General features: G+C 36.7%; 1 protein-coding gene across 1 annotated transcript; it reads left to right on the top strand.

Moving 5' to 3' along the window:
• The first annotated feature begins 2,971 nt into the window (after nucleotides 1-2,971).
• Nucleotides 2,972-5,661, top strand: LOC130988775 (probable pectate lyase P59). Its single transcript, XM_057912733.1, has 3 exons — nucleotides 2,972-3,394; nucleotides 4,365-5,049; nucleotides 5,123-5,661. The coding sequence occupies exons 1-3, from the start codon at nucleotides 3,198-3,200 to the stop codon at nucleotides 5,585-5,587; spliced, it is 1,347 nt and encodes a 448-aa protein (XP_057768716.1). The 5' UTR covers nucleotides 2,972-3,197; the 3' UTR covers nucleotides 5,588-5,661.
• The last annotated feature ends 7,105 nt before the right edge of the window (nucleotides 5,662-12,766 follow it).

Here is a 12,766-nt window from a genome sequence, read left to right on the forward strand (position 1 = left end):
AATTAAGTATAACTTTTTTATCCAAAAAAGAAAATGAGCCTATTGGAGTGGGACATCCCAAAAAGGAAAATGAGCCTATTGGAGTGGGACGGATGAAGTAATAACTTTTACATTTCAAATCAAATATTTATATAAGTATCAAATTAAAGCTCTAAAAAAGGAAATAAAAAGATAAAATATAGTAGTTTATAAATAAATCTTTAATTTTATTATAACTCCAAAATTGTTACTCAATTTTGAAATCAATTTGAATTAATTTCAAATTGAAGTCTTGTCTTTTTAATATAGTATAGATTTTGATCTAATTGGGGTTCAAAACACCACTTAGATTTAAAAAGACAATATTGCAATTTGAAAATTAATTCAAATTGTATATATATATGGGTGCACTCTACTGAGATTGCTATTTTTCGTGAGATCATGAGTACAAATGAATAAGACTGTATACAGTGTTGAATAAGGCAGTATATACTGATGAATAACGATATTTAAAAAATTGATAAAATTTTCGCTCCCTACAGAATTCGAACTCTGGGAAAAAATTTCGCAATCTAGGTAAATATCAGCCATAAGATACATGAAATCAACACCCACAAATCAATCTAAGATCTCACCACATATAAGGGATCTCATTGGAACGCTCCCACACACACATATATATAACCTTTATTCTTATATATTAACTTTTTTTCTTCCCCTATATTTTTTTTTCTTGCGTGTGGAGCCAAGAACTTGAACAAATTATTTTATCTATTTAACTCGGTTAACATTTGAGATTTAAGGGTTATTTAAAAATTTGTTAATTTTGCATTGTGTAATTACATACACATATGTAATTGACTCTTAATAATAAGACTAATGTACATTTTAGACAAATTGCTAGTTCGGATGCTATCACCATATATCAAAAAGTACAGTTCCTTTTTTTCTTTTTCTTTTTAAAATTTAAATTTTAGATAAATTACTTTGAATAATTTTTCAATCATATTTATATAAAATAGTAGGAAAAATATTTAAGGGAGATAAAGAACTTTAAAACGTGAACATAATATATTGGGGAAGAAAATAAAATATGATTTTAGGAGACCAAAGTTTTTTAGGCCCGTAACTTTGGTCATTTTGCAAATGTAGGACAAAATTTTCGGGCGGCTTGCAATTGCAGGACAAATTATTTTTTCGGGCTCAATTTGTCCTATGCTAGATTTTGAAAATTTGTCCTACAATTGCAAGCCCGAAAAAATTTGTCTTATATTTGCAAAACAACCAAAATTACGGTCCTAAAAAAACTTTGGACTCCATATACATATGGAAAGCTAGAAAAGTCTACTTTCCTACAACAAATTCAAAAACAACACTGAAAAATATTAGGGTGTGTTTACATATGGAAAGCTAGAAAAGTTAACTAAACAAATTCAAAAACAACACTGAAAAATATTAAGCTGTGTTTACTTTGCATGATTGATAAGAGCATCCGCAATGAAGTGCGAATACTCGACTCGAGTTGCCTCATGTCGCACCCTGCACCACTGCCGCACCTAGAGGCTCGAAGCCCGGCCCATCCATTCGCTCTCAGATTGAAGGCGAGGATGTATGGCGTGTGCTATGCACGCGCCTTAATTAAAAAAAAGATTTATAAATTCAATTTCAAACGACACTTTTGCCAAAAAAATTTGAATATATATATGGATGTGATTCTATAGATCTCACTCCCCTTATAATATATAGGTCCAAATCTAAACCACGCATTTTATCTACTTGGTAAGCACGCAATACGTGGCAAATGTTTTCCAAGGCCTTCAAAGGCAAATACAAGTAGAGGTAAAATCAGAATAATTTTTTTAAAAATTAAACGTATTTTCTGGATTTTTTTGTTAAATTTTTTTGGTCGATTTTTTTTTTCGCACAGCCATTGCCATAATTATGCATATAGTTGAATACAAATATGCATATGCATAAACACATATATGCATAACACTACACACAAATATGCATATTATTATCCGACTCCTCAGGTGTCTCGCACTGATACAGAATCCACGTAAACGTTATTCATATATCGAGTTCGCTATACAACGCAGTCTAGGAGTTTTGTGTAGACTTTAATTTGATTATCGACGATAATGGAGGCCTATTGGGTCACACTTTATGTGCATTGTTGATTCGCTCAAGGGTGCAAAGATAGTGCTTGGTGTTTAATCTAATGCTAGTCCAAGCGGGAGATTAATTGAAAGATATATGGACTAGATTATGATATATTTGATATATTCTAATAAGCTTTAATTAATTAGTAAATAGTTTGACTATTGGATTAATTAATTTGAGACAAAAGAAAAGCTCGGCCTGTTTAACCTAGGGTTTACAGGCGTGTCTTATTCCTATAAGAATAGGATTATATTTCTTTTGTCTAAGAGATGAACACACGTGAGATACGTAAAATCACAAGAGAGAAAACACTTAGAGCACTATAGAATTCAATCGGAGATTTCCTAGCTTTCGATGATTGAATTGTGCATCGGGAATTGTTCCTGCATCGAATCTGCAATATGCGTGGATACCATAGTAGTGGATTCAACTGCAGGATTACTAGAAGAACTACTACATGATTGTTTGATACACAACAAGTAAGTTATTCTAAATGTTGTTGTGTGTTTGTAACCTCTACACATGAATCAATTGTAAATCTAGATCTTTTCCTTGACTGTTTTTCCGTTGCGTATCATTAGATGATGTCAAGGATTTCCAATAGCACGAGTCACCAACCAATCTAAATCTACGAAGAGTATAGAACCATCAACTCTTTGAATCAACCTCGACCTCATCTCACAATTGTTATACTAGAAATACAAATGCCATAGAAATATTCGTAAACCAATTAATTAAGAACCATTGGAATCAAACATGAGAGATTTGTCCTCGATTCTTTATCTCTCATTCCTTAAGAATTCTCCTATTTATTACGCTTACATGCAACGTACGAAGAACTAGTTCATTCTCCCTCTCCTTTTTTTTTTCCTCCTTTTTCTTCTTACTATCCAAGGACATGATCCATAACATTTGAGTGTTATAATCTGAGTTTGCAAATAGCTACGGGTTTCAATACGAGACCCGTAGCGGGCAATTCAGAAATAAAGGGAGCATTACTCCCCAAAAAATATACATATACATATACATATACACATATATATATGTGCAGTTAAATGGAAGGAAATAAAATGAGTTCAAGGTTGATTTTATTTGTTGTTGTTGGTTCGATTTTGCCAGTCCTTAATGCAAATATTGGAGAATGGGATGAGGTATGGCGGAGGCGGGCCGATGAGGCATGGAACCGTACACTTGAGGCCTATCATCCCAATCCCGAAAACATAGTCGATCACTTAAATGTGCACGTCAACAGGTAATACTTTTCTTCATACCGTGCTTGCATCTTGCTCCTACTTTCAATTTCTACTATATATATATATATATATATATATATATATATATATATAGGGGGCCGCCCCAATGAGACCCCCTAATTTTAGTGAGATCTAGGGCACGATCTGGTGCGTTTATTTTATCAATCCTATGACTGATATTGTATCTGGAGGGTGATTTTTTTTCGCAGGGTTCGAATCCTGGAGGAAGCAAAATATTTTAAATTTTGTTATTCATCAGTATATACTGCATTGTTCATCAGTATATACGGCCCTGTTCATCAGTATATATGTCTTGTTCATTACGAATTTTTTAAATTTTATTTTACATCAGTATATACATCTTGTTCATTAGATATACGTTTTGTTCATTAGTATTATCTGTCTTATTCATTGTACTCATGTTTCACGAAAAATAGGGGGTCTCACTGGAGCGCGCCCCTATATATATATATATATATATATATATATATATATACATTCTTTATCGCCTTTCACTCATACAAACATTTATGTACCTATATAAATAGGCAATCTGAATGTACCGTTAGAAAGCTCTCAACTATATATAGCTTTCTAATGTACATGGTACATGAATCCAAATTCTGACAAAAAAAAAGAAGAAGATATTTTTTAGGCTATTTCATGACTATTTTTAGGACCAAAACCTAACAATATAAGGTGTACCATTAGAAAGCAACTATCAATAGTTGGAAAGCTTTCCAACGGTACCTTCAGATTTCCAACTGAAGTATGAAAAATTAAGTTATTGGCCAAAGAAATTTGGAGTCAAGCCAAATTAGTTCAAAAACCTAAACAAGTCCTTGTATTATTTGACAAAGATTGTTTGTTTGGTTAAAACCTGAATTTGGCTATAATTTTGGTATTTACAGACAATTAATTCGAATTTTTATTTCTACTTTGATGCATTCACACTAAGTAATGGTGCAGAGCGCTAAAAGAAATAGAAGAGGGTGAAGGAATGAATCTCAAGTCAAATAGCACTCGGAGGCATCTAATGAAGGGCTACAAAGGTCCGTGCATGGCGACCAACCCGATCGACCGTTGCTGGAGATGTCAGCCCGATTGGGCCGAAAACCGGTTCAGGCTGGCCGACTGCGTCTTAGGGTTCGGGGGCCGGACCATCGGAGGCAAGGGCGGGCGGATCTACGTGGTGACGGACCCCTCCGACGACGACGTACAGAACCCTAGGCCAGGAACCCTACGTCACGCGGTGATCCAGAAGGAGCCGCTGTGGATCGTGTTCCACCGCAGCATGGTGATCAGGCTCCAGCAGGAGCTGATCATGCAGAGCGACAAGACCATCGACGGGCGCGGCGTCAGAGTGGAGATCGGCTACGGCGCCGGAATAACCATACAGTTTGTGAGGAATGTGATCATCCACGGGATAAAGATTCACGACATCGTGAGCAAGGAAGGCGGGCTGATTAGGGACTCGGTCGATCATTTCGGGCTTCGCACCCAGAGCGACGGCGATGGGATCTCCATCTTCGGATCACAAGATGTTTGGATCGATCATGTCTCTATGACCTTGTGCACCGATGGGATGATTGATGCAATCCAAGGCTCCACCGCGATCACCATCTCCAACTGCCACTTCACCGATCACGATAAGGTTAACTAATTGATTAAAATCTATGCTATCATATATACCATGAAAAGTTATTGATGAGATGGGGGTGGTGCAGACACTGCTTTTCGGTGGCGACGACAGGCACAGCGAGGACGAGAAAATGCAAATCACGGTTGCTTTCAACCACTTCGGGAAAAGACTAGTGCAGAGAATGCCGCGGTGCAGATTCGGTTACATCCATGTTGTGAACAACGACTACACGCACTGGTTGATGTACGCGATTGGTGGGAGCAGCCATCCGACGGTGATTAGCCAAGGCAACAGATACATCGCTTATCATCCGTTCGCGAAGCAGGTGACGAAAAGGGAGGCGGCGGAGTCGGAATGGAAGACATGGACATGGGTGTCGGAGGGAGATGTGTTCATGAGAGACGCATATTTTGTGTCATCGGGTGATCAGGATTGGAGCAAGAAGCATCCTGAGGTGTATGACAAGATTGTGTCTGCGCCTGGTACTTATGTAGCTCAAATGACTAAATTTGCAGGGAGACTAGGCTGCAAGCCAAGAAAACCCTGTTAGGAAATATGCTTCAAATGGAAATGCCTCCTGCATGCACACATTTCTTCAATTATATATCATTCATTTTATATACATTTATGATTATCTATCTATATATATATATATATATATTGTTGGATGTGTATATGTTTCTCTTTCAATTAAATGATTAAATTTTGGTGTTATAACTAAAAAATTAGATATTGTACTAGTAATTAAATCTTTATTAGGCCGGTTGGAGACCATTGAACAGGTAGACAGTTGCAAAATCAGTTTAATACTCCTTCCATCCTATAAGAGTGTGCATTTTTTTGTTATTTTAATACGTCCCATAAGAGTGTGCACTTTTTTTGTTGGACCCCTTCTTCCACTAATAAAAATGGGCACTAATACCAAACACACCTAATATTTACTAAAACATGTGCCATCAACAATTATGCATGGACACACTTATGGGACGGAGAGAGTCTGTTTTAATGGAATGACAATGACTCCCATTGAAGAAGAATTAATGCAATTCTATTCATTACTAACTATATATAAAGTTTTATTGTATTTTTAAATAATATATATGGTCAAAAAAATATATGATCATTTTTAATGAAACCATCTAGAACTATTGATAACTATAGAGTATTTAAATGTCACAACTATCATACAATAAAGGAAAAATAATTAGAGTTTTTTTTAATTCACAAAAGACAAGCAATTGTTTGGTGTGCACTCGATAAATACACCATCATGTGTGTAACATTATGTGATGAATGGTAATTGCATAATCTTGAATACCAGCTCAAGAACTCATGTGTAATACTTTAAATTTATATCAGAGGGTGGATTGGAGGATCAACACAATTGAGTACCTCGATCAATAAGTTGGTTTTAACTAACTTACAAAGCTTTAATCTGCTACTACACCTGAGTGCATAGACCAGATATTATTGTTGAAGTTTGTTACTTCTTAGTTGCGGATATATTAATGAGTCAGTTCATTAACACAACACACACATCTCATTGTACCTTGAGAGTTAAAGGATACAATAAGAAAAAGAGAGAAATTGAGTTAATTGTTCTAGCTTGATAACTACATATTTTCTTAATTGTTTGTTTACAGAGTTGTATTGTATTTACTTCTACAAGTGGTTAGTGGAGATTTCATATTGTTCTTCCCGTGGATGTAGGTCTATTGACCGAACCACGTAAATCGTGTGTTAACTCTTCATATATTTTATGTTTTCTCTACTCAAATCTCTAATTAGTTCTTGGTTTAGCTTGAATGTTCTGTTTTAGCTTATTGATTTGGAGTTCATAGTTTTTCCAATTGTGGTGATTATCTTGGCTACCAAATCATAACAATTGGCGTCGTATGTGGGAAGGAGAAGAAGCGAAGAAGAAGTTAACTCAACAAGAAACTTGTTCTTGAAGATTTGAAAGCTAGAGTGCATCTGCAGATCTGGATCTAGCTAGATCTATCACGGCTGCTGCAAAATTTGATACATAAAAATTCACTGTAAAGAATGACTTTTCCCTCTGGAGGATAAAGATGACAACACTCCTTACACAACAAGGATTGCTAAGTGCTCTTTCTGCCAAAAACTCACTGTTAAGAATGAGTGGCATTTTAATGAAATATATATTCTCCACTTGTTAAACTTAGCTAAACTCACTGTTAAGAATGAGTGGCCTTTTAATGAAATATATATTCTCCACTGTTAAACATAGCTCTATAAGATTTCTCTTAGCTCTAGTAAGGGATTTGAACTTCTGGTAAAGGAGAACAAATGTGTCTACTACATGGCATAACGCCACAAAACTTAAAGGTTGACCCTTAAAGGTTGACCAATGTAATATGATAGACGGTGTTACTTAATTAATTAAAATATTAAAAAATTACATTTTCCTAATTTAGAGAAATTCTCCTATGATATAATTGAGAATATAATTTAGTGATAATATAATAATCAGAAGATAGAAATAATGAGTAAAATAGCTTTAATCAATATCGCATCGTTCAAATGAAGGTTAGATTCATTTTATAAGTTTAGACATATCAAATCAATGAACAACACCTTTAACAACACATTTTTTTATCTAATGAACATTATTCTTTCGTTAAAATTTTCACTAAAATATCTAGATATTTTTTCTTTCAAATTTCGATTAATCTAAGAAAACTTTAAACTATAAAATTTCCATGTTTCGCAAAATGTTTTTTTTAAATATATTCATTTCAAATTTCATTTGCCTATTTTTTTTTCTTATTATCTCCGCCGTAAATCAAATTATTTTTGACAAAAATTTATGTCATTCGCCCATAACTTTGGCATTTAGCATCATGCTGAAACAATTTTTTATAGTTAAAATTCCTATTCACATGATACTACCACATTAGTGATGGACATGTTAATAATTCATGCTCACGATGAATAGGGGAGTGATTATTCTACATTCACTCCCTAAGAAATTGCAAGATCGCAATCAATAGAAAATATTGATTGATCGGGTTGATCCCTAATACATGGGTATCATATTTTTAATTTGCTAAATTGTATACGATTCAATAAACAACAATGGGAAATTTTCATTGAAATGTAAATTCACGTAAAATATTTGAATAATTAAAAATAAATTACAAGATATAAATTATTTTGTCATGTTCTACGGTCAAATCATATCTTAATTTCTCTTAACATGCTTATCAATTGGCGGTTCATAAATAAAAAGTTGAAGGTGAAGATAGTTTTGATCATGGAATTTAGAGTAAATATCAATTTTTGGCCTACCGTTTAGGCATTTTCTCGAAAATATCTCATCCTAAGAGTAATTACAAAACAATACACATCGTTCCATGCATTTTCTTTTTTTCGTGTAGCTTAATTTCATATTCATCCTCAATGGTCAATTCTAAATTTCACTATACATTAAAATATTCTATTTTTATAACTTTTGTTATTAAATTAATATTTTCATCTAATTATATATATATATATATATATATATATATATATATAGGGTTGGGATCTATGAAGAAGTAACTATATTTCGTTCTGAATAAGTCAATAAATTTACCGAATAAATCACGTGACCGCACGAATAATTATTTTACTGAATAAACACGTACATTTTTCGTTCATGCGCTCGCGTGATTTATTCAGTAAATGTATTGAGTTATTTAGCCTTCGTTGTTTCCTTCTACATTTAGCATTCTTCATTGATCCATTCCATATATATATATATATATATAGGGGGCCGCTCCAATGAGACCCCCTAATTTTAGTGAGATCTAGGACACGATCTGATGCGTTTATTTTATCAATCCTATGACTGATATTGTATCTGGAGGGTGATTTATTTTCGCAGGGTTCGAATCCTGGAGGGAGCAGAATATTTTAAATTTTGTTATTCATCAATAAATACTGCATTGTTCATCAGTATATACAACACTGTTCATCAGTATATATGTCTTATTCATTACGAATTTTTTAAATTTTATTTTTCATCAGTATATACATCTTGTTCATTAGATATACGTTTTGTTCATTAGTATTATATGTCTTATTCATTGTACTCATGTTACACGAAAAATATAGGGTCTCACTGGAGCGCGCCCCTATATATATATATATATATAATATCTTTAGATATATTTGTATTTATGCTAATTTAAAATAATCTAATATAATATAATTTTAAAATAAATATTTGTTTTATAAGGAACTGTATGTAAATCATCGCAAATTAAAATGATCAATTTATCCCAACAATATAAAAATTTGCATTACATAATACTTCCAGAACATAAATTACATGATAAATATATAGGAAAACTATTTATTATAATTTTTATATCATTTCAATTTTATGTAATTTTATTTTATACTCTTTTTTTTATATTTATGATTTTGCATACTTATGTTATCATGAAGGATAAATGACAATAAAATATAGTTTTAATATATATTGAGAAAGGAAACTAAACATAAATAAGGATTTTACAAAAATTAATACCATGAAAAATATTTAAGGATGGAATATATTTTGCTGACACTTTTATCGTACCCTGCTTTGATGACACTTTTATATTTTGCTGCTCTGATTTGCGCTTCTTCCCGCTGTGCGTCCACAAGGTCGAGCTCAGTTCTTCGAAGGTCGGCGTTATGCTCTGTATCATAAGTGATGATGCGGTATGATTCCAGTCTGGCCTCCGCTGGTATCACTGCATTGGATCCATAGACCAGCGTGAAAGGTGCTTCGCCTGTGGCCGTCTTTGGGCTAGTTCGGTAGGCCCAGAGAACGGTGTCCAACTCCTCCACCCATTTCCCTCGACTCTGGTTCAGCCTCTTTTTAATCCCTTCACAGATTGTTCTGTTGGCTAACTCTACTTGGCCATTTGCTTGTGGATGAGCCACTGAGACGAAGCGTTGAGTGATGTCCATTCGATCACAGAAATCTGCTATCCTCTGCCCTGTAAACTGAGTCCCATTGTCAGACACAATGATTCTCGGTACACCGAATCTGCAACAGATGTTCCTCCAAATGAAACGTTCCACTGTCACTTCATCTATCTTGCCCACAACCTCAGCCTCAACCCATTTAGAAAAATAATCTACTGCCACGATAAGAAAGCATTTTCCTCCCGGTGCTGTAGGCAACTTTCCGACTATATCAATGCCCCATTTGTCAAACGGACATGCCGCGTACATGACACCCATAGGCTCCCCTGGTACGTTGATTCGCCCGGCATGTCTCTGGCAAGCTTCGCACTTGCGGACGAACTCTCTGGCTTCCTTGTTGATGTGAGGCCAATAGAACCCGGCCCGGATAATTTTGCGTACAAGATCCCGAAATCCCGTATGTCCACCACAGCAACCTGCATGAATTTCCTTCAGAGCAAAATTAGCCTCTTCTGGAGATAAGCATTTTAGTAAAGGCTGAGTAAAAGATCGTTTGAAGAGTTGATCGTTGATTAAGCAGTAATTCTCATAGCGAGCCCTCTGATTGGATTCTCTGCTTAGTCGCTCCTCTGTCTTCAGAAAGTGTATAATCGGAGCCCGCCAATCGTCCCTGATCTCTACCGAGAAAACCTGCGAAGTCTCCATTTCTCTGGTATCACAGAGTAAAATAATTTCATCATTCCAAGTTTGCTCCACTGCACTAGCCATGCGCGCCAATAAGTCCGCTTTCGTATTTTCCTCTCTGGCAATTTGCTCGATCCTGAATTCCATGAACTTTTCTTTCATTTCACTGATTTTGGAATGGTATGCCCTCATCCGCTGATCCTTGATACTATAAGTCCCTGAAAACTGTTGGGCAACCAACTGGGAATCTGTCTTTATGATGACACACTCGGCTTTGAGCTCTGACAAGATGTGAGCCCCTCTAACCACGGCCTCATATTCCGCTTCATTGTTGGACAACCGACAAGTGAATTTGATGGCGAACTGGTATGTCCCATAACCCGGTGAAGTGATATAAACCCCGATCCCACATCCCTCTTTCGTCACGGATCCGTCCACAAAGGCCACCCAAAACTCTGGTACAGGACGACGAGTTGTTTCTTGTATGAAGTCTGCCAATGCTTGCGCTTTGATCGCTGTTCTCGGCTCATATTCTACATCATACTCCCCTAATTCCACAGCCCATTTAACCATTCTTCCCGACAAATCCGGGCGCCCCAAAACTTGTTTGAAGGGAAGAGACGTACGTACTATCACTCGGTGTGAAAGGAAATAGGGCCTCAACTTTCTGGCCGTGACCATGACTGCCAGAGCGGCCTTCTCAATCTCTGTGTAATTTTGCTCAGGCCCTTGTATGATTCTGCTAACGAAATAAATAGGCTTCTGGTGACTTCCCTCTTCTCTGATAAGCACAGAGCTAATCGCATCTTCTCCCACTGCTATATAGAGATACAATGTCTCACCCGGCACCGGCTTGGTCAGAGTCGGTAACTTGGCTAGATAGACTTTAAGATCCTCAAACGCTGCTCTGCATTCCTCTGTCCACAGAAACTTAGTTCCCTTCCTCAATACTTTGAAAAATGGCATGCTGCGCTCTGCCGAACGTGATATAAATCTGCTCAGAGCAGTGATGCGCCCATTCAGAGTCTGCACTTCTTTGATTCCTCTGGGCGGCGTCATGTCCATAATGGCTTTGACCTTTTCTGCATTAACCTCAATTCCTGCAGGCGTGACCTTATATCCCAAAAACTTCCCTGTTGTGACCCCAAAGGTGCATTTCGCTGGGTTCAGCATAAGCCGATGATCTCTGACCACCGTGAAGATTTCTTCCAGATCAGAAACATGATCCTCTGCCCTGACACTCCGCACAAGCATATCATCCACGTATACCGAAATGTTCTTTGCCAATTTCTCTTTGAAAATTTTCTCCATCATCCGCTGATATGTAGCTCCCGCATTTTTTAAGCCAAAAGGCATACTTCTCCATCCATACACTCCGCAACAGACGGCAAATGCTGTTTTGGCAATGTCTCCCTTATTCATCCTGACCTGATGATATCCCTGGTATGCATCCATCATAGACAATAAAGCACACCCTGAAGTGGTATCCACCAGCTGATCGATCCTCGGTAGAGGATAATGGTCCTTTGGGCAAGCAGCATTTAGATCTCTGAAATCCACACACATCCTCCAGGTGTTTGTTTTCTTGGGTACCATCACCGCGTTTGAAATCCACTCCGGATATTGCGCTTCCACAATATGCCCTGCTTCCAACAATCCGTAGACCTGTTCCCTTATTGCCGCGTCCTTCTCTGCCCCAAAATTTCTTGTTCTCTGCTTTACCGGCTTCACCTTAGGGTCCACGTTGAGACAATGCTCTGCCAACTTTCTGTCAATCCCCTTTAAGTCGGTGGTACTGAATGCAAATACGTCTGCATTTCTTCGAAGACAACCAATGAGTTCCTCTCTGACCTGATCACTCATGGCAGACCCAATCTTTGTCTGGAAACCCTCTCTTCCTGGAAACAATTCTATCATGTTGCAGACATCACTGGTGGACACCAGCGCGGTTTTTTCTGTGCTATCTCTGTCTTTTAATAAATCCGCCAACTCTTGGCGTTCCTCTGCTAAGGCATGCACCTCGCCCACCTTTCCCCTCTTCCGTGTATCGGATCCCTCTGTCCCTCTTTCCCTCTTCTGGCCCGATGAGTGTGCAAGCATTTGGACGTGACATGCTTTCGAC

Source organism: Salvia miltiorrhiza, chromosome 6 (assembly GCF_028751815.1).
Source record: "Salvia miltiorrhiza cultivar Shanhuang (shh) chromosome 6, IMPLAD_Smil_shh, whole genome shotgun sequence".
NCBI classification, from domain to species: Eukaryota; Viridiplantae; Streptophyta; class Magnoliopsida; order Lamiales; family Lamiaceae; genus Salvia; species Salvia miltiorrhiza.